We start from the raw sequence: 21,770 nt of genomic DNA, 5'->3' as shown, positions 1-21,770 counted from the left end.
CACTCGTATGACTAGTTCTCATGAGGTCAGAGGGGCTAAGGTAAAATGTATGTCTGTATGCTTGTGGAATTTTGTCTGTCCGTCTATTCTGCAATGCTATTGCGAAGGGCATTTCACAAGCAAACTGTCATGTCAAATTGTTGAGCAATTAAGGGGAGACACTCCTTGAAACAACATTTTTTTATTATTTGTACTAGAGGTTTCAAAATTCAGCAAATTATAGTTTTCTATGTGTATTTGGAATATGTACTTAATGTTTGTGTAGCTGTTATAGCTTTTAATGGGATGGGATGCACAAGGTCTAAATATAGTCATCTTTCTGGGCACTTTTTTTGTACTAAATTTTCACAAAAAGCATCGCACTGCAGCTTGTTTAGCTCTTTGTAGATTGTAAAGTGCCGATATCTAGCCAAACAGCATGTGCAATTACTGGAAATAGGGAAAAAAAAAATTGGAACATTTAAAAAAAATTTGTTCTCAATTCCATGAAACATAACTTTGTACTTTAGCAATTACTGCTGAGAGATATTGCAGTTTCAAGTAGATACGAGCACTGTACATATCTTCAAGAGTATGTATGTCAAATTTCATTAGTATAAGACAGTTATAAGTGTACAAAGTTATGAGATTGAGTTATGAGTTATGAGATTGTGAAAAAAAATTTGTTGAAGTGTACTAACTTTCTTTTTTTATAGTTCCAGTAATTGTACATGCCGTTTGGATAGATATCATCACTTTGCCATCTAGAAAAAGCTAAATAAGCTGAAGTACGAAGCTTTCTTGCGAAAACTTATTCCTCAATAAAGTGCCTGTAAAATCACTATATTTTTCTATTGTGCAAGACATAACTAAGAAACTATAGCAGCTGCACAAAAATAAATGACTTATTTGAAATCTGCTTGAAAGTATATAAGTCAATGAATCTTCAAATCTCTAGTGCAAATATTAGAAAAATTATTTTAAAGCACCTTAAAGCACCTGTGTTTCTTAGATACAAGGAAAGCCGAAGTGTCTATTTAGTTGTAACAAGCACAGTGCATCATAAGTGGTAATTGGTGTGGCTTGATACAGCATATTTAACACAAGAATGCAAGTGCTATGTCATGGCAAATGCTAAGCAGACGAAGTGAAAAATTGAGTTATTTGAACTATGCTTTAATGCTGGTTATAATTGCATGAAAAGCCAACTCAAGCTGTAGATGATTAGCCAATGGGAAGTCTAATCTGCAGGCATTATATGAATTATTTTAGTATTTGGAAGAGGTTAATTTCATATAAGGAGTTTCTGAACTTGTCATCATGGTAAAACTGAAACACTTTTTTATCCTTCTTGTGCTTAAATTACGAACAATGTGCCAATTCTGGTTAGCTTGTGTACTAGTTTTTAGAAAACCTGATGCCTGTTTCTTGTATTAATTATTGACATCCCTGCCTTGTTCTGAACAGTGGACTTTGGAGTAAGTGCTCAGTTGGACCGTACAATAGGACGACGTAACACATTTATTGGAACTCCTTATTGGTAAGTACTCGTAATAGCCATCCTGTTATTCAGATGCCTTCACATGCATTTTGATACAGATGCTTATTGTTAAATTGCTCTCAGCCACAGCTTTAGGCTCTGTTCAACTTGCAACAGCATGCATTGTGGACAGTGATGGTTGTCTAAGAATGACATTCTAAAAAAAAAAATGGCAGGGAGACCACAAAGGCAGAAATTTCACATCGTCTTATACCAGAACAGCAATATGTACCTATAATATATAGCATCAACAGCCAAGGTTGGACCCTCAAACATTTCCGCATTCTCCCTTAGCAAGTGGCTATGTGCCCTTGAGTTAGATAACTTTTAGCACTCAGCATTGAGCTGCGCTGTGTCGTTCATTTTGGGGTTGCATGCTGTGTTGGCATGCAGCTGCAGATGTTTTTGTGTTGTCCCTTTCATAATCTGTTTCAGTGGAGGTGATTTTCAATTCAATTTTTTTACAATCTTCAATCTATGTGAACTTTAACTGCAATATATACTGCACAATGTGACCTCCTTGTACAAAGTAAAGATGCTTTGTGCATGGCTTTCCTTTGATTAGGCTGCCATCTCGTATGGGTGCAAAGGGGAAATTAATGGGATCACGAGCAACAACAAATCGCTTAGTGTGATGAGCCAAGTGCAGACAGCTGAGCTAGTTGGTTGTGAATAGAATTAGGAAACAGTGTTCCCGTGAAAAATAAACATGGACGAGCAGAGAAAGAACAACCAGTGTTCTTGTTGTGTTCCTCTTTTTTCTGTGTTTATTTGTGCGCTGGAACAATGTTTCATAGTGTGATGAGATTGCAAAATTCATGGGTGAAAGTCTGGGTGAAACATGACTGATAATTAAAGACCTCGAGGAGAGGCATTTGGCCTGCAGTGGACTAACCTTGGCCTTTAATAAGTATGATAAGTGCGGTGTTCACTAGTGGCATACTAGAACAATCTATGAACATACTAATCCCTTGAAATGCTGAATCTTTCCTTCATTGAATGTAGTGTGCACAGTTTGTGGCTGCTGTAGGCTTCTGTTGTAGAATGTGCTCACACATAAATTTTGACTTTTCTTGGAGGGAAATGTGCAAAGATGCAAGTTCAGAAAAAACAGTAAAGGTACACTGCTTAGAATCTGCTGCCTGAAGCAGTTTTTATGCGATATTAATTTACACATGCTTGTATTTAAAATAATGTACTCAACCAGAGACTATGCCTAAGTTGATAGTTTTTTTCTTTTGAATACAATAGGATGGCCCCAGAAGTGATAGCTTGCGATGAGAACCCAGATGCTACATACGACAACAGGGTGAGTATACTCCAAGTACTTAATGGCTGTGTTGTCTAGTTACAGGAATGACAGTACTGCTTCGCTTTGTCACATTTTCACCATTTGCATGTGCAGTCGCCGACTGATTTTCCGGACTCCAAAAAATTCGGACATGCTCGATTATTCGGTCTGCTTCACGGCACCGCCATTCTCCCCATAGACCATAATGTATAACTGCCGAAAGTTAGGACACCTTACAACCTTGTTTGATTTTTCGGACACTCCTTGAGCCAGCTCGATCGAGAGCACCATGCACCAACTCTGACCGGTGCATGGTTCGACTAGCTGAGCGCCATTTTTATTTTGAACGGAGCCTCCTTGCTGCCCCACGAAGTGGCGCTACTGGAAATCCCCACTCATCATTGTTTCTGCCTGGTTTGATAGAGTTGCTACAGCAGTTCCGGTCTCAGCTTAGTAAGCCATGTCAAGTCAATCCAGCAGCTGATTTGTTTGTTTCTTCGTGCACGATGCTGTGAGTAGGCTACGTTTTTCGTTTGTGCGACTGGTGTCGGCGTGGTGGTGTTTGCTTTGTGTGCTGTGTAGAGGTTGCGGTGATCCAACGCGGCATACGGAAACATCACGTCAGATGTCTAATGGCGCCGACAGTGCCCCCGTAGACTGCGCTGGAGCATGCCGGCAAGCATGTGCCGGGAGGCCTAGGATTTGTTGCCTTCTGATTGCGATTCTGCACACCGTCTCATTTGACAGTTTCACAGGTGCTGACATCCTGTACTGACATGCGCAGAACTTGACGGCGAGATCATTCGTCAGGTTTCTGCTGCACCACCGGATGATGACTCAGAGTCGGAAGATGATGCACCACGTGCTACACTGCCGTCGCATGCGGAGCTAGTACAAGCAGTGACTGTGCTTTCAGCCGCCTATAGTGACCGTACGACCCTCTCTGAGATTCAGGCTTATCTCATTGCGCGTAAGCAGAACAACATGCAACGGCGCGCATTCACGATTTCTTCAAGCCTACTGCCGAGCCCGAATAAGTGCGTGGAAATAAAGGATTTCTTTCTTTTTTTTTTTTTTTTTTTTCTTAATCTGCTTTTTCAGACGCCTATTTATTCGGACATTTCCGCAGTCCCCATGAGGTCCGAATAAACGGTCGGCGACTGTATAGGTTGCGTGTTCGTGGCTTCAATTGTGGCTAAGCTGAACAGAAACTTTCCCTGACATCCTTGGTATTATGTGTACCCTTGCAGAGTGATCTGTGGTCCCTTGGAATCACTGCACTTGAAATGGCCGAGTCACAACCACGTGAGTTCCTTATATTTTAATTTCATGGGACTGTATGATATGTAGTTACTAGCATATTGAGCCTTGGCTATGATGTGTGCATTTATCTCAAAGCACAGAAACATTGATGATGTAGCTGCAGTTGTAGCTTGTCTGTACTCAAGTAAATCGCAGGTTTGCAGGAGGTGGAAGCATGTAGATCTCTCCATGCCCCACAGACTCCTTGCTCTGCCATGAGAAGATTGGTGCACGACACCCAAATTTGCATTTGAGGTTAAAAGTGGTTCAGCATTTAACAAAACATAAAGGTGTTCAGCAACACCAATCTTTCTAAGTCCTTTCCAAGCTTTACCAGGGGTCCAAAGGGAACTATGCCCTCATTGTATGGTGATAAGATAGAGCAAAATAATCTGTCACTTTGTACTAGCTCTGCTTGGGATTGTGGAGTTCTCACTCATGCTCTTGGGACAAAGGAACGACAACACAGTAGTGCAAACAATCGCAAGGGCATTTATTACGCCTTTCATAGATAGATACCTGTTAGCCGAGTTGCTATCAACAAAACATGCCGATGGGCATGCAACAAATCGCGGAAGTCCGCCTCACCGCGTGCAAATATGTTTGCCCCATGCCAGACACCAATGCCTGGTCGTTGGTGCGTACAGTCACGCAAACGGTGGCGCGTTCGAACTATTGTGTTCATCCATTCCGGGGTAGGCTTCGCAAGACGGTCTCGCAGAAGCATGGATCAGCGCATGCGCAGAACGTCCGCGCCACTTTCCGACCCCGAGCCAAAGAGGAAGAGCCTTCTCCTTTTTGTGCCCAAGTAACCCCACCGTGAGGTGGCGCTAGCAGAGCAACACTCGCGCCATCTCTCGTACTACCCGGCAAGCATATCAACCTCAGAGTAAAGTCACGTGGCATAGCCAGATTACAGGAGACAGGAGCTATGCGAGAAAACAACATATCAGGGGACGCGTGAGAGTCGCGCATCCCCACAGTATATGTTCAAATACCATACATCGTTGCGCCACCTACCAAAGCTAGTTTTTCTAGCCATGCGAGGGTCCCATTGCAGTCTTTGACTTTGGGACCCTCGTCTGTATATAGTCTCTTAACAATTCATTGTACTTAAAGAATAATGAGCTGAAATGACTTGTTTCTAATTAGGGTGGGTCAAGCTTCCTTTAGAATGAAGTCTTTTCTCATCAAATCATACACATTCCTATTGTGCCTTTTTCTTTTTCCAGCTTTGTGCGACATGCATCCAATGCGAGCGCTGTTTCTAATCCCTCGGAACCCACCGCCTCGACTCAAATCACGCAAATGGGCAAAAAAGTTTCACAGCTTCATTGAGACGGTACTGGTAAAGGACTACCAACAGAGACCATACACCGAGCAGCTGCTCAAGCACCCTTTCATCAAAGATCAGCCCACCGAGAGACAGGTTCGTACCCAACTCCTTGGAGTTCCTGTTTTTCAGAAAAAGAGTTGTCATTTGTCAAGTTGTAAAATTTGTCATTCCTATATGTGTGCACAGAAACATGGTGATTTTGACTGTTTAATGTAAAAGTAGTGGCACCTTCGTTCTCACAGAAAAGTTAGTGCATCGCCAACCATGTTGTTAAATTGACCACTTCAACTACAATTTTCTGGCCTTGTTGTTTGCATTTGAGTTGTCCTATTCACATTATTTGCATGTCCACAATATGTGCACCTTTTACTGTATATTGAAGAACATAGATATTTTATGTCTGGAGTTACATGTTTTGCACAAGTCTCACCCATCTCTTACCTGCTGCGGTGATTTAGTGGTTATGGTGTTTCTCTGCTAAGCACGAGGTATCGGGATCAAATCCCAGCCACCACGGTGGCATTTCAATGAGGGCAAAACGCAAAAACGCTCGTGTTCCGTGCATTGGGCACACGTTAAAGATCTCCCTGGTGGTCAAAATTTATCCAGAGTTTCCACGACTGCGTGCCTCATAATCAAATCGTGGTTCTGTCATGGAAAACCTCAGAATTCTATTCACTTCTCCCCTGTGTTCTCTTTATACAGGTGCGCATACAACTCAAAGACCATATGGACCGGTGCCGTAAACATAAGCGCTCAGCCTCGGGAGCAGGGGGTCCCAGGGAGGTGCCAGGAGGGCCTGATGATTACCGATACAGGTTAGTGGCTTGTTGAAGCCTTTGCTGTTTGCCACCATGGCCATGAGTGGCGCCGGTTAACACTCCCAGTGCTAGAGCTAGTACATGTGCACAAATACTAAAGAAAAAATTGGAGGGCGCTTAAGCTTCGCCTTCAAGAGTGGAACACGATAGCGTTATCGCACCCCGTTCGCACTGCCTACTCATTCGCTCGGCATGCTTTTGAGTCACACAAAAACGAAACATGCGCCTGAGCAAGCGGAACGAACCAAAGAACTTGGTGTCTTGGAGGGAGGAACGATCTACGTGAGCCAAACGTCGGTATCGGCAAGGACAGCCGAGCCGCAGCACGCCATGAAGGCGGACGCAATCATGGGGCTGACACCTCGATAGGATTGTCCTCGATATCTCGCTTAGGAGCACCATGCAGACTCATGACTCCTTGCCAGCAGCACGGCACACATCGCAGGGGACGCTTTCCCACCAGACGCGCTACGGCGCAGCGATCACGTCAGAGGCATCCCCCATCGGATGCTGCATCTAGGAATCTCGCCGTGAGCGGAAAGAGGAGCCGCGTCGCGCCGTCGAGTGGCGCACCACCTGTCGGAGCAGCGCCGCAGATTGCGAGGAGGGGCTCTTCTGTGTTTGCCGCAAGATGGCTCTGCGTGTGCACCAAGCACAGAAGAAATTTAGCGGAAACTTGCTTCGCTATGCGTTTAACTACGACTTCTGTAATTTACATGCTCATAATTACCAATATACACCGCAGTATAACTTTCTACGGCACGTTTCTAAGGCAACACCACACTCACTAGAGGCGCTTTCGTCCCGCTTTGAAGCATCGAACTCATGGCTGAGTGGTAGCGTCTCTGTCTCACACTCCGGAGACCCTGGTTCGATTCCCACCGAGCCCATCTTGCAAGTTGCTTTTATTTATGAATTCCCTTCCGCCATTTTTCGCTCACGGCCAATGCCGCCGACGCCAACGACACCGGCTTTTCTGCGACACGAGCTCCTTAACGCTATTGCGTTAAAATGGATGGGAGCTACAACAGCGGTAGCTCAATGGTAGAGCATGGCACACGTAATATGGAAGATGTGAGTTTGGCTGCCACCTATAAAAATTGTATTTTCATCTGCTTTTATTACAGTGAAGCTGTCTATGGGTACGCTTTGGAAAAAATCATGGCGGTGAACCGAAAATGCCTTGCAGCAAAGCCAACTTTCTCATGAATGCTTTGTAGCTCTCAATCTAATGTAGGTATCTTGGGAAAAAAATGCTGAAATTGGCCTCTAATATAACTTTATAATTATGCCAAGTTTCATTTACCTGTCATAATTACTTCAGTGAAGTTGTAAACATTCCGGAATTCCTGTCTGCTGTCAATACATGGGCATCTACTGAGGGGGTATGGTTACAGAAAATGGCTGGAACTGTTGTTTTATCGAAACTGTCCCAAAACAAATTATGACAATTAGCCGCTAAGATGACTCCTAGCGGCTAATTACGCCGAGTTTCGTTTACTTTACATAATTGCGTAGTTCACAATGAAGTTGTAAATATTGTGCAATTCTCGTCTGCTGTCAATACAGTCAAATCTTGTTACTACGAACCTCACATGAATGAATTTCTCAAATTTATGAATATTTTAAAAATCCTCACCAGATTGTCTATGTATTCATTGTAAAAATATTTCAGAACTAGTATCTCAATATGGCACATATTTCAGAATAACACACGTAATTTATTTTTCCCTTTATAACTGAGGAACATCAGTATTACGAAGTCGGTTAAAAGTAACAGCGCCACAATTCTCACATGAAACAGAAAGCGGCAGTGCAGTAGCTATCCTCATCACCATGTTGAGTACAAACTGCTTTACCACACACTTCACCGCAAAGCTGTGGCGAAGTTCGCGCGAGATCCAACAATGAATGCAGATAGCGACGGCGCCAAGAAGAAGCGAAAACAGTTTTTGCTGCGGGACAAATTGGACGTATTGCAGGAAATCGATGCAGGGAAAAAGCAAATCGACGTGCGTAGACAGTGTGGCATTGGCCTATCGACCGCCGCGACCATATTGAAAGACCGAGATAAGATTGTCAAGCTTCACCGGGAGTCGCAACTCGCTCCTACGAGGAAACGACTGCGACTGGGAAGCTTTCAAAATGTGGACCAAGCTGTTCTCACGTGGTTCAAAGATGCCAGACTGCAAAACGTTCCCGTGTCTGGCCTAATGCTCCAAGAAAAAGCCAGCGAATTTGCCACTGCACTTGAAATAATTGGATCCGACGCCAGTGCAGGTTGGCTTTTTCGTTTCCGCCAAGGGAACATAATAACTTGGCAGGTAATCTCGGGTGAGAAAAGGCTGCTGACAAAGAAGGCGCAGATTCCTGGCGCAACGATAGTTTTCTAGAGGTGGCTAAATTGTACTCTGAAGTCGACATTTTCAATGCGGACGAGACCGCATGTTTTTATCAGCTCCTGCCAGACCGGACGGTGCAGTGCTGAGGAGGGAAGAAGTGCATCTTTGCGTGACAGTCCTGCTCTGCTGCAGTGCAACAGACACAAAGAAAATTAAACCGCTTGTCATCAACAGTTACGTGAAGCCTCGCTACATTTTTTGAAAAACATCATGTCGGTACCGTACGACTACCGCGCCAGCAAGCAAGCCTGGATGACCAGAGGACTCTTTTCAGAGTGGCTTATCAAACTCAACGACCAAATGAGGAGGGATGACCGAAGAATTCTACTGGTTGTTGACAAGTGCTCTGCTCACATTGGGAATTTTTGCTTGACGCATGTTCACTTGGAGTTTCTGCCTCCAAGCAACACTTCCTTCCTGCAACCCCTAGACCAGGACATTATAAAGACTGTGAAGGCAGAAGTTCATAAGCGCCTTGCGCAGCAGTTGATTATCATTAAAACTTCTTTCTGGGCGAGTTGGTGCATACTTGACACAAGAATTGTTACAGCGCAAACACATGCAACCGCAAAGTATGAAGGACGGGACACAAGCGCTGTATCCCGTCCAGCGCTTGTGTCCCGTCCTTCATACTTTGTGGTTGCATGTGTTTGCGCTGTAACAATTTTTATGTCAAGTGGATTATCAATCTCCGCCTAAAGCAGCCGACTGCAGTCAATATTCGTCGGGTAGCGGAAATGCTCACGGGAGCTTGGGGGAACTTGAAGGCGCCCACTATTAGCCTCTGCTGGCGAAAAGCAGTGCTTGTCAAAGCACCTGTGCAGCTTGAAGATGACCTGGAGGTGACCAACAACAACCCAGGAAACCTGTGGACTGACGCTGCGAAACTGCTGCCCGCTGTCTCTTCCTTTGACGACTACGTGGAGAGCGACAGCATATCACTAATGGCAGCGGACCTGACAACCGAGAAGATAGTTAACTGCGTTCGCGCCCCAGTGACGATGACGTCGCGAAGGAAGACAACTGTGGGTCACTGAACACAGAAGATCGTGTTGAACATTGATGTTTTAGTGCACATGAACAAAGTCCGCACTTTCATTGCTCGGTGCAATGACGTACCCAATGAGGTATTGCGCAAAGGGGAGATGTAGACACATTTCTCGTCGGTCGTGCATGCTGCATGCGCCAGAAGAAATAACTGATTTCTTCAAATAAAGCAGCTTTAAAGTGAGTGAAACATTTTTATTTGAGAGTATGCTTGTCTGCACATGCGTCTACTGCTAAGGTATGTCATTTTCATTCATAGGTTTGACCACTGGCTTATAACTGCAAGTATTTCATTACAATGATATTTCAAAATAAATTATTTTCGGCGGATCCGCGTTATTCCTTAGATTGAGATTTGACTGAATATGGCCTTCTACGGGAGGGAAACACTGTCCGATGTATGTCAACTAGAATAAAACTATTCCTTCCAAGTTTCGATCAGCTAATTAACTAGGAAGTATGCTCAATGGTAAATTAAAAAGGAATTTTGTTTCATGCACTGTTTTGGACTGTACCCCGGTCAACGCATATCGTCGCTCACGTTGAGGCTTGGTTTAGTAGCCAGCTGCGTTGACAACACCTGCGTTTTTGGAGCAGCGGCAGCCATTTTGAAGTGCTGTGGCGATATGCTTACACAGATTTTCGGGTCGTCATACTCAATTCTAACACGCACGCAATTTCTGGACTTGTTTTATCGGGAAAAAAGTGCACATTAGATTCGAGTAAATACGGTATGTCAGGACAGTTGAAGTTGACTTTCCAGCGGCTAAGAATCTCGCTTGTGACAAAGTTCGGGCCTAATACCAATGAGCTTGCTATCAGTTGATAGAAATCGCTCATTTTCGAAAAAAAATTGCTTTTGTATACAACTATCTTTATTGATACTTGAAAATGTTCGATTTGCAATGGGCTTTTACCATTTTTTTAAATATATTTTATTCACTGTGTATTTCGCTAACCCCTCCCTGCAGTTTTCTATTTCGAATAAAATAAACACTGCTGCTTACTATTCAAACTGGATTAAATCGTTTTTTTTTTTTTTTTTTTTACCATGCTTACTTAGAGGGTGACAGCATCGGGCGACATGGTGTCAAGCCCGTCATGCCATAAAAAGTTCTGTATCACTCAAGGAATTCTGCAAAGGCACTCAGGGAGAACTTGGAAAACTTGGTAGACACCCTGATATCTATTACAACTAACTGGGAAAACCGGGAATTCTCAGGGATTTTGAATAGTCTGGAAATACTCAGGGAAAACTCACAGAATTTGTTCTTCTGTGAGGGAAAATGATATCAATTTTATTGAACGGGAACGAAAGTCGCGGTAATGGTTGCTCGAGTAACAGAGAACGAATCGTTATTGACGCCGTGTCGTCGGCTGAAATTGCCAGTGTGCAGTCAACAACCGACTTTTCGGACGCCTGATAATTCGGACTGCTTCGCGGCACCACCATGTACCCCATAGAGCCAAAGTTCAAGAAGGTCTGAAATTTCTGGCGCAAGAACCCATTGCACACCGATTTTCCGGATTTTGGCCTAGACCGCAGGTCCGAAACGGCAATCAAAGCTACCACCATTTCGATTACCTTGCCACTTCGAACCAGCGCTCTCGCAGGTAGTCCTAGTAATGACACCGACTCTGCCTTTGTGGTCCTCGTGATTGGCTTCGAAGCTCGGAAAGCACGGCGCGTTACATAATGTTGGTTTCTAAAAGGCAGCTTTGCCTCAATGCAGCAATGTTATGTGGTGAAGCTTAACAAGCCTGGGTAGCGGCAATTGTCAAGGGACACTATGTATTCCTTAATTATACACGCGTGCACCCCCGTCTCTTGTCACAGTATGCGCACTGATATGCTTAATAAGTGTACTGGCAGGCCTTAAGAGCTTTTTCGGATGTGCCTGTGGCAATTTTAGCCCTTAAGGGCAGTTAAAGACATGCATTCATTTTTTTTTTTTTTTTCAGACTGTATGATTTTTGGATGTTATTGCAGCCCCTAGGGAGTCCGAAAAATAGGACGTTTACTGTACAACTGACCAAGAGGATGCTTCAAATGATCCATGGGGTGAATGCATGGCAGAAGGAGGATGAGCAGAGAAAGGACCGACACACTGAGAGATTAACGGGAAAGGAAGTGTGCCGCGGCGTCTTTTAAGGAGCTTGAGCTGGAAAAACAGTGTTGGCTGACGCCAAGATGCAGGTGTCCCTCATCCAAACAAAAATAAACTCTTTAAAGCAGTGAAACCCAACACAGATGTTTTGTACGGGCTGAGAGTATGTCAGGACAATTGAGGTTGGCTTCCCAGCTGCTGAGAGAGAATCTTAGTTGTGACAAAGCTCTGGCCTCATACCGAGGAGCTTACTATCAGTTTATAGAAATAGCTCATATTCGAAAATATTTACTTATATACGCGACTTACTATCAGTTTATAGAAATAGCTCATATTCGAAAATATTTACTTATATACGCGACTTCTTTTCATTTGTACTTGAATATGTTCTACTCAATTTGGAATGGGTTTTGCCATTTTTTTCGCTGCGCAGTACACGTCTTCCCCTAAATCTTCCCAAATTGAAAAATTTCGTACATTATCGAATATTCGATTGGATACAAATATTCGAAACAAATTGAATATATTGATAACTGTGCAGGAGCAAACATGGCTCTTATCGTGTGTTTCTAAGAAAGTGTGTCTGATGTGCTGAATTTTGCGATAATTTCGTGGGGCTGACGAAATATCACCTGTAAAACACACTTAGCAACTAGATTCCGAAGCTATGCAGGAAAGCGAGCCTCTCAGTAGCAAGGGACTCGGATCAACAGTGAGGGTGCACTCTTTTGCATGTTCCATCCCCAATCCTGAGCTTATTAAGCTTGACAGCAAATGCGATGAGTGCAGGGTCAAATGCCTTTGAGTTTACGGGAAATTGATGTGGTATAATAAGGCAGGCACAGGTTGGTGAAAAGCAACAGCTAGCGGAAATTACTCAATTTTCCTAAGTGAGAATGAGCCAAATACATAATCTTCTGGTATAACGGCTTACTAGTGCATCTTTTACCAATGGCAGTGTAATTTCAATGTTCCAGCATGTTAAACCAACTTGCTAATATATGCATGTGCATTGATTATGTGATATTCGATGCTAAGTATTCCTATTCAATTCATATTTGAAAATTTTGATATTTGTACAACGCTAATGGAAAGCTAACAATGCCATCTCAGGGCAGTTGGACATGCATACCACATTATTTTCTTGTTGGGGAGCACCCCAAATGGGACGGCCAGAGCAAAACCTGCCATTGTGGACAATCTCGGAAGTCATGGGTCAGCCATGACGTCGAAGATTTACGGTGCCATGCGACACAACACATGCAAATCTTTGACACTGAGCCATGTACATTGATGCATTACGCTCAGCCACAATAGCGCTCATAATCGCACTATTTAGCCCGACCTTCTTGCTATTTCTTTATAAGTGCTTACTGACAAGCTACTATCCACCAGGAATGCTCCGGGAATTTGTAAAGTTGTTTTTACTGCTGAAACCTTAAAACCTCGAATTATTGAAATTCGGAATTTAAGTTTTTCCTGCAAGTAAAACTTCGTTACATCGAGATTTCGCTGTACTGTCAAATGGAGCAGCAGTTTGTTCGGACATTTTCTTCTATTTCAGTTAATTAGACTCTCCATGTAATTCGATTAATTCGGTCAGGCCCATCAAGGTCAACGCAACGGTCTACTGCATTTTGTTCATAATAAAGTGTATTCTTGTTTATTGACTAAATTGTAAAACTAAGCCAAATCAACATCTATAGATTACTCTTGCAAGTGGATGTGCCACGATAATGTAAATGTGAGTAATAGTTGGCATTATGCAATAATTCTGGGAAATTTCTTGAGACCTCTCAGGCCACCATTTCTCATCTTCACTGATGCAACACAAGATGCATCTGGATGACTACGTTAATGCTTGCAGACTTGCCATGAACGGTATCATTTCTGATATAAGAGAGAGCTTTTGATTGTCCACAAACTTATTGCTGTTCACGAATTACCTGATTACAGTAGCAAAGCTAATGGCGACAACTCGTGATTCTTTTGCACAACTGCAATGTGTTTGAAAAGTTTTTGTCGCGTGAGTGTTCTCATTGAAGGAAAATGCTAAAAGGACTGCACATTGATAATCATATCGCTATGAATGCCTTATACCAGGAGTTAAAATGGGGCAAGTTATGGCAGTATTAGCTTTGTGTGTTCTCTAGCTAAACGCTGCATCACAAGATGTCGCCACCAGCACTGTTGCTGCTGTACACCTCTCCGGTAACCAGATAAACTGCAGAAATAAGATGAAGAAACGATAAGAAGTTTGCTGACAAACTAAAACTGTCCGTAGTCACACTAATTCAACAGCCCAGTCTGGTAGCATGTGCACGCTTAGTAAAAACATTTGTGCAATTGACAGTGTGACCTATTGGAATAACCACAAGCCTGGATTTCATCTTTCTGCAGTGGTAGTGAGGGTGAGGATGAGGACGGCACAGCAGGGGAGCCAGGCTCCGTGGAGCCAGCGCAACGTGACTTGACCCTGAAGCGCAACTTCCAGCAGCTACAGGCCCGGGATGGTACGCTCACTGCCCCACAGCAGCAGCAACAGCAACCAAGCAAGCCTCCCGAGCTCCCTGCAAGGCCACCACCGGTACCACCGCAGAGAGTTATTGGTGAGTGATGTTCATTGGGAGGAAGTTTCGCAGTAGTAACTGTTGCAGATTATTTCCTGGCTTGAAATGGTAATATAATAGATGTCGGCATTAAATGTAACTGAAATCAGCTACACAGCTTGGTGTGCAGATTACAGCAATGGGCATTATGCTTTCCTCCCTGGCTCAAAATTAAGTACCAAATGAGCATTAGACTGTGGCGACGAGCGACCACGTAGACCGTTAAAGTCTCGGGTTCTCGCAGGAGAGGAAGAACCGACAGTCCGTCTCTTAGCGTAGCGTTTTTTTTAATGATCTCCTTCGGAACGCTAGCCCATGCCGGAGCGCCAGCTGCTCGAGCCTCGTGTAGACGCGAGCGTCTACGTCATCCCTCGTGCGACGCCGATGCTGCTGCCGCTACAGAGGGCTCCCCCCCTAGAGAGGAGGAAAGTTCGACGAACGATGGAAAGTCCACGTGACGCGGCGTGTCTTGGCGTTGGTCTTGGGTGTCACGTGCACTGGCGGCGGCGAAGGATGCAGCAGGGTCGCGTCGCATACTGGTGGAGCTGATGGCGTGGGTGCTTCTATGTAGGCGGGTTTGAGACGTTCCAGGGCAATTGTGTCTGATCGGCCGTTGACATTCACAACAAACGTCGTCGGACGACGCTCTAGAACACAATATGGCCCGGAGTAGTGTGGTTGCAAAGGCTTCCGCACGGCACAGTTACGCACGAAAACGTGAGTAGCAGAGCTGAGTGCGGGAGAAACGTACGGGAACCTTGCTTCTTGTGAACGTGTAGGCACGGGGCGTATCTGGCTGAAGAAAGCTTGCAGTTCGGCAACGTAGTCGGCAGGTGATGGCATAGGCGTTTTGGGGGTGGCGACAAAGAAATCGCATGGAAGGCGTAGGTGAGTGCCGTAGACTAGCTGAGCACAGGAGCAACCTAGGTCACTCTTGAGTGCGGCTCTGATGCCAAGTAAGACAAGGGGCAAATGTAGGACCCACTTCTGCGGCGATTCATGTGCCATAAGGGAGGCCTTGAGATGCCGGTGAAAACGTTCAACTAGTCCATTGGACTGCGGGTGGTAAGCAGTTGTGCGAAAACGTGTCGTTCCGAGTAGTTGGAGTAGCTCGTTGAAAAGTGCTGAGTCAAACTGCCGACCCCGATCTGTGATTATTGTGGATGGGCAGCCGAACCTTGCGATCCACGTAGACATGAAAGCTGCTGCAACAGTGGGCGCTGAGATGTCAGATATAGGTGTAGCTTCTGGCCACCATGTATAACGGTCGATGCATGTCAGTATGTAGCAGTAGCCTTTCGAGGGTGGGAGAGGGCCGACGAGGTCCAGGTGTATGGTGTCAAAACGAGTATCCGGTGGAAGAAAAGACTTGGCAGGTGGAATGGGGTGACGCTGGATCTTCGAACGTTGACACGACAAACAGCAGCGAACCCAGTCGCGAACTTGAGCGTTTAGCCGAAGCCAAACGAAACGACTGGAAAGGAGCTTCTGTGTCGCGCGTATGCCAGGGTGCGACAGGTTGTGCACGGTTTCGAATAGACATCTGCGAAGGGATGCCGGAATGTATGGTCTAGATGTGTCGTTAGAAGTGTCGCAGACGACGGATGTACCATCTGGGGTCACAACGACGTCTTCCAATTTCAGGGACGTTGAAGAATTCCGGAGTGTACGAAGTTCAGTGTCGTCACGCTGTTGACTGGCGAGTAAGTCGGCCTCGATGATGAAAGGTTCCGATGTCAACGTGGAAACGACATTGACACGACTGAGGACGTCGGCTGGAACGTTGTCGGTGCCCTTGATGTGGCGGAACGTTGTTGCAAACTCGGAAATGTAGGAAAGGTGTCGAACCTCGCGGGGCGAGTAACAGGACGCCGAACGATTCATTGCGTGCACAAGGGGCTTGTGGTCCGTCAAGACAGTGAATGCACGGCCTTCGAGGAAATGGCGAAAATGCTTGATAGCCAGGTAAACAGCGAGTAATTCATGGCCGAACACGCTGTAGCGGGACTGCGCAGGCTTCAGTTTCTTGGAGAAAAAAGCGAGTGGATGCCACGTATTGTCGATGAATTGCTGCAGAACGGCACCAACGGCGTTGTTTGAAGCGTCGGTCATGATGGCAGTGGGTGCATCTGGCTTTGGGTGTCTAAGCAGCGCGGCGTCGGCGAGGGCAGACTTGACTCTTGTGAAAGCGTCGGTGGCCTCTTCAGTCCACTGAAGCACTTGTTTGCGTTTGTTTACCAGGAGGGCGTCTAGCGGAGCCATAAGTCGTGCGCACTCGGGAATGAATCGGCGGTAGAAATTGACGAAACCTAGAAATTGGCGAAGCTTGGTGACTGTGGTCGGTCGGGGAAGGTTTTCGATGACGCGAATCTTGGATGGCAGTGGTCGAATGCCGTTAGCGTCGACGATATGACCGAGGAACTCGAGTTCGGGTTGACCGAATTCACTCTTGGAGGCGTTGATGACAATTCCTTTACTGGCAAGGCGTGAAAACAATAACCGCAAGTGGTGAAGATGTTCTTCTGCCGTAGAGCTTGCAACGAGAAGGTCGTCAATGTATGCAAAAACGAAAGGCAAACCTCGGGTGACGGAATCGATGAAACGCTGAAAAGATTGGCCCGCGTTCCGTAAACCGAAAGGCATGCGGAGAAATTCGAAAAGACCGAAGGGTGTGGTGATGGCGGTCTTGGGAATGTCTTCTTCAGCGACCGGTAGTTGATGGTAGGCGCGAACGAGATCGATCTTAGAAAAGATCGTCGCACCGTGCAACGCTACCGTGAAGTCCTGAATGTTCGGTAGAGGGTAGCGATCAGGAACGGTGACGTTGTTTAGTGCCCGGTAATCACCGCATGGGCGCCAGTCTCCCGTCTTCTTAGGCACCATGTGAAGTGGTGATGCCCAGTTACTGGAGGAAGGGCGGATGATGCCAAGTTGCAGCATGTGTTCGAACTCCGCGCGAGCGATCTTGAGTTTCTCCGGGGACAATCGCCGGGGTCGGAAGTAGACCGGTGGGCCGGAGGTGACGATGTGTTGGCACACGTCATGTTGTACCGGTTGCGTCCAGTCCGGCAGGCGCGTCAAAGTGGGAAACTCGCGTAGGAGCGCGGCGAAAGGTTCGTCCAACATGGCAGAAATAGGCGCTATGGGCGATGTGCCTGATGATGGGACGCCAGGAACGGATAGCTGGGTCACGGAGTCGATGAGACGGCGTCGTTGGATGTCCACAAGGAGTCCGTAGTTATGCAAGAAGTCTGCTCCAATGACTGCATGACGGACGTCTGCAACCAGGAAGATCCAGCGGAATGCTCGTCGAAGGCCAAGGTTTAGCATGATGGAGCGTGACGAGAAAACTGGAATCCTGGTGCCGTTGACGGCTTGCAAAAACGACACAGGAGTCGCTTTTCGGTCGGAGCGCTGGGCGGGGAGAATGCTGACGTCAGCACCTGTGTCAACTAAGAATCGTTGTCCCGTAACTCTGTCCGTCACGTAGAAAAGGCGACTTGTGTGCTGGGCCGGACCACTCGTCGCCGTTAGAGGTCGGCCGGCCTGTTTCCCTGCCAAGCGCAGGGACGCCGACAGTGACGAGCGTCGTTTCCAAAACTGCGGTGGTAGTAGCAAACGCCAGGCGCTGTAGTTGAGGTTTCATTTTGGGTGCCCGTGCGTCTTGATCTGCTGGAACTACGGCTGCGTGGGCGACGAGACGCGCGACGATGTTCCGCTCCACAGATGATGCGTTCCAGGCGCTCACACAAGGAGTCGAGCGGAGATTGCACTGCGGAAGAGCAGGGAAGAGTTTGCAGAGCGGTTGTATTGTCACCTGGAGACGGTGACGTGGCTGCGATGGTGGGGGTGGCTACTTCCATGACTTTGTCGGCCAAAGCGGCAAGTCCGGTAAGGTCCATGGTAGAGGCTGTCGCCAGGACCATCTGCACGTTAGCCGGGAGTCGTTGCAAAAACAGTTCGCGCAACAGCGTGTCGTCGATGGATCTCGCGTTGTTTCCGAGCAGCTGGCTCATTCGGCGAAGAAGTTGACTAGGGCGTCGGTCGCCGAGTTCTTCAGCGGACAGAAGCTGCTGGATGCGAGAACGTTGTGAAGCTGCTGTGCGCTGTAGCAGTGCTGCCTTGAGATCGTCATAGGCGGCGGCAGACAATGGGGAGTTCAGCAAATCTGCCACCTCGTCAATGGCGGCGGGCGATAGCGCTGCGACGGCGTAATGGAACTTCGAGGCTTGAGAGCGGATACCAGCGACTTGAAATTGCGCTTCGGCCTGAAGAAACCACGCCGAAGGATGCTGGTCCCAGTACTGCGGGAGGCGGACAGCGATGGCGGAACAGGAGGGCTCACCGCGTTCTTCGGAAGGGTTCTGGCCTTGAGCTCTCGTAGCGTCGGTCTGGTCCATGGTCGTCTCTACCACAGGAGCGTATGGCAGTATCACGTCCGGGTCACCAAAACTGTGGCGACGAGCGACCACGTAGACCGTTAAAGTCTCGGGTTCTCGCAGGAGAGGAAGAACCGACAGTCCGTCTCTTAGCGTAGCATTTTTTTTAATGATCTCCTTCGGAATGCTAGCCCGTGCCGGAGCGCCAGCCACTCGAGCCTCGTGTAGACGCGAGCGTCTACGTCATCCCTCGTGCGACGCCGATGCTGCTGCCGCTACAAGACACAACCGAAATTCGCTACCCAAGTTTGTGCAATGATATAAGTTTGTTGAAAGCTCATGTTAAGGTCATCCTAAGTTTGCTTCAAAATACATAAGGATAGATTAGGGTCCTTTAAGATGCCAGAGCTATTTTTTTCTTACTGTATTGTGGATTCAAACAGGACTGCAGGGGTTCTTGCTTCATAACTAACCATTGTAAGCTCTTAAAGAAAGAATTTTGGTAGAAATCTACAAAGATTATCATCAGCGTCAGCAGTAACTTTCTTATGTGACCATCTGAATTGAATATCTCCATGTCATCTGTAAATCACAAAACCGTAAAGGCACATCAGCAGACACACAAAGTGGCAATCGCACTGCCAACCACAGTACCAAATGATATCCATGACATAGTAGGTGCATTTTTTTATAATCACAGCACCCCATTAAAACCGCCGTAGCAACCGCCACTATCCCTGGTATACTGGCTGCAACTTTGTCGCAATGGCCTGCAAATCCTGACATTAGGAGGACAAGCGCATTAGGACTAGCGGCGGCTACCTCATACGTATTTTCTCACTTCAACATTATTTTAAATCACCACTGTAAACACCATGCATTTATACAATATACTGTATTTACTCAATTCTAATGCGCCCTCGATTGTAATGTGCACAACCCATTTTCCGTGACCAAAAAAAAGGGGGGGGGGGAAATCCGCCCTCGATTGTAACACGCACCCATTTACCATAACCTAAAGAAAGAAAACTCCTTTACAGTACCATGCACCTCATACTTTCATACACGAATAACACTTTCTCTCATTTGGGAAAACAAAGATTTACTTCCAATGTGCTGACAGTCGCGTGCATTTCACACGCCATTGATAACAAGTGACTCCGCCGAAGAGGTCACTGAAGTCTGCAGGTTTTTTTCTTTTTTTCAGGGTCAAAATGTGCAACGCAACTTGAAGCAAGATGAACATACAGCAACTCATTCATTCTCTAGGCATAGGCTATCCATAGCTTTAGAAATAATTTTGAATTGGCTACCTCCTTCTCTTTCAAAAACATAATAAACTTGTCCTGTGTGCATATTTAAATACTGTATTTACTCAAATCTAACTTGCACTTTCTTTCCGGTAGAACGGGTCCAAATGTGTGCACATTAGAATCAAGTACGACCCTAAATTTGCGTTACTGTATCATCATCGGCATTTCAAAATGGCTGTCAGGTACAGGCTTCGAGTCTACACTCTTAAACAAATGTACATCCTTTGGGGTGTACATTTGTTACGTCAGGTACAGGCTTCGAGTCTACACTCTTAAACAAATGTACATCCTTTGGGGTATACATTTGTTACATTGTATTACAGTGTTACGTTTATCATTAAAGCAGTTCGCCACTTTTAGCAATAGCATCGACTCTGCCTTTGTGCTCCTCGCCAATGTCTTCGAAGCTCGGAAAGCACAATGCAATGCACAATGCTTGTTTCCGAAAGTTGCCTTTGCCTCAATACAGAATTGGTTAGTATCAGGTGAAGCATACACGAAGTAGCATGTATTCCTTAACCCTTTGAGGGTCGATTATTTTATTGCAGATTTGAATTCTTCTTAGGGACTTGTTTAGGAAAAAATTTACCGTAATTTTTCTAGGGTGACCGTAAGGCGCGAAAAAAATATTTTGCATTGGTGTGTATGTACTCTTCATTCATAAATAACAATAAAAAAGGTAATAAACTTATAAGAATAAAACATTTGATGCATTTTTATGCACATAGCTCAAGGCCTTGAAAATGCGTACATGAGAATATTTCGCAAGACTCAAATGTTCCTGCTCTTACACTAATATCTAATATATACATCGATAGTGTAATCGAACTGCGTAGGTGCACGCACTCAAGAAAACTGTGTGGTTGTGTGCCCGTCAAAAAAGCCCAATGTGTGATAAACTTCCACTAATCTTTGTTTTATCGCCAACCAGAGGCAATTAGTTCTCGCGAATGTCACAAAATAAATATTAAGCAACGGAAACGCATGCACGGCGGCATCCTTCCAATGCGCACCCCTGTGAGCACTGAACGAGCGAGAAAAAGGCGGTCGCCCTTTGTGCGATTAGTAACGAGATAGCCATCAGTTTTGCAAGTGCAAGAAACCAAAATCGCTTGCGAAAACAAAACCAGAACCATTACTCGCCCGCCCGCGCGGTACTATATAGACGTGTAGGAGCGAAATAGCGCTGAAGCAAACCATGCAACGAAAACCGAGAGAGGGAGCCGCGTGAAAAAACTTCCTTGTATTCCCACATAGTGGCAGCACATCACAGAAAAGAAAAAGTTAGGAAATTGGCACTCTTTTTAAACGTACAGATGATGCCGTAAATATACGGCATCAACCATTTTGGACTTGTTTGCGGCACCGTATATTTACGTCATTGACCCTCAAAGGGTTAAAGGGACACTAAAGTCTAATACTAAGTCAAACTAAAGTGATAGATTAGTACTAGAGAATCTCCAAGGCATCAATATTATCGTGAACAGAGCCTTAATAATTTAGAAATTGAGGTAAATGCAGGACGTGATTAGAGACTCCCCCAGAAGACATTCAAGCACTTGCCCTATGACGAATGCACTCCTCAATTAAATTCTCTCACTAGTACTCAACTACTCATTGCTTTTGATTCGTCAAAACCAAAA

The 21,770-nt window shown here is 45.7% G+C and overlaps 1 protein-coding gene across 10 annotated transcripts in view; it reads left to right on the top strand.

The window, feature by feature from the left end:
* Positions 1–21,770, top strand: part of LOC142572115 (serine/threonine-protein kinase mig-15-like) — a 108,171-nt gene that overhangs the window by 12,649 nt on the left and 73,752 nt on the right. For all 10 annotated transcript variants that reach the window (XM_075680997.1, XM_075680990.1, XM_075680992.1 and 7 more), the window contains exons 9-14: positions 1,447–1,519; positions 2,771–2,828; positions 4,061–4,115; positions 5,345–5,541; positions 6,154–6,266; positions 14,227–14,435. In XM_075680997.1, coding sequence (XP_075537112.1) covers positions 1,447–1,519; positions 2,771–2,828; positions 4,061–4,115; positions 5,345–5,541; positions 6,154–6,266; positions 14,227–14,435 — 705 coding nt within the window. The remainder of the gene's footprint in view (positions 1–1,446; positions 1,520–2,770; positions 2,829–4,060; positions 4,116–5,344; positions 5,542–6,153; positions 6,267–14,226; positions 14,436–21,770) is intronic.

Source organism: Dermacentor variabilis, chromosome 2, assembly GCF_050947875.1.
Source record: "Dermacentor variabilis isolate Ectoservices chromosome 2, ASM5094787v1, whole genome shotgun sequence".
Taxonomy (NCBI): domain Eukaryota; kingdom Metazoa; phylum Arthropoda; class Arachnida; order Ixodida; family Ixodidae; genus Dermacentor; species Dermacentor variabilis.
Note: the sequence above shows the minus strand (reverse complement) of the source record. Positions and strands in the feature narration are given on the sequence as shown.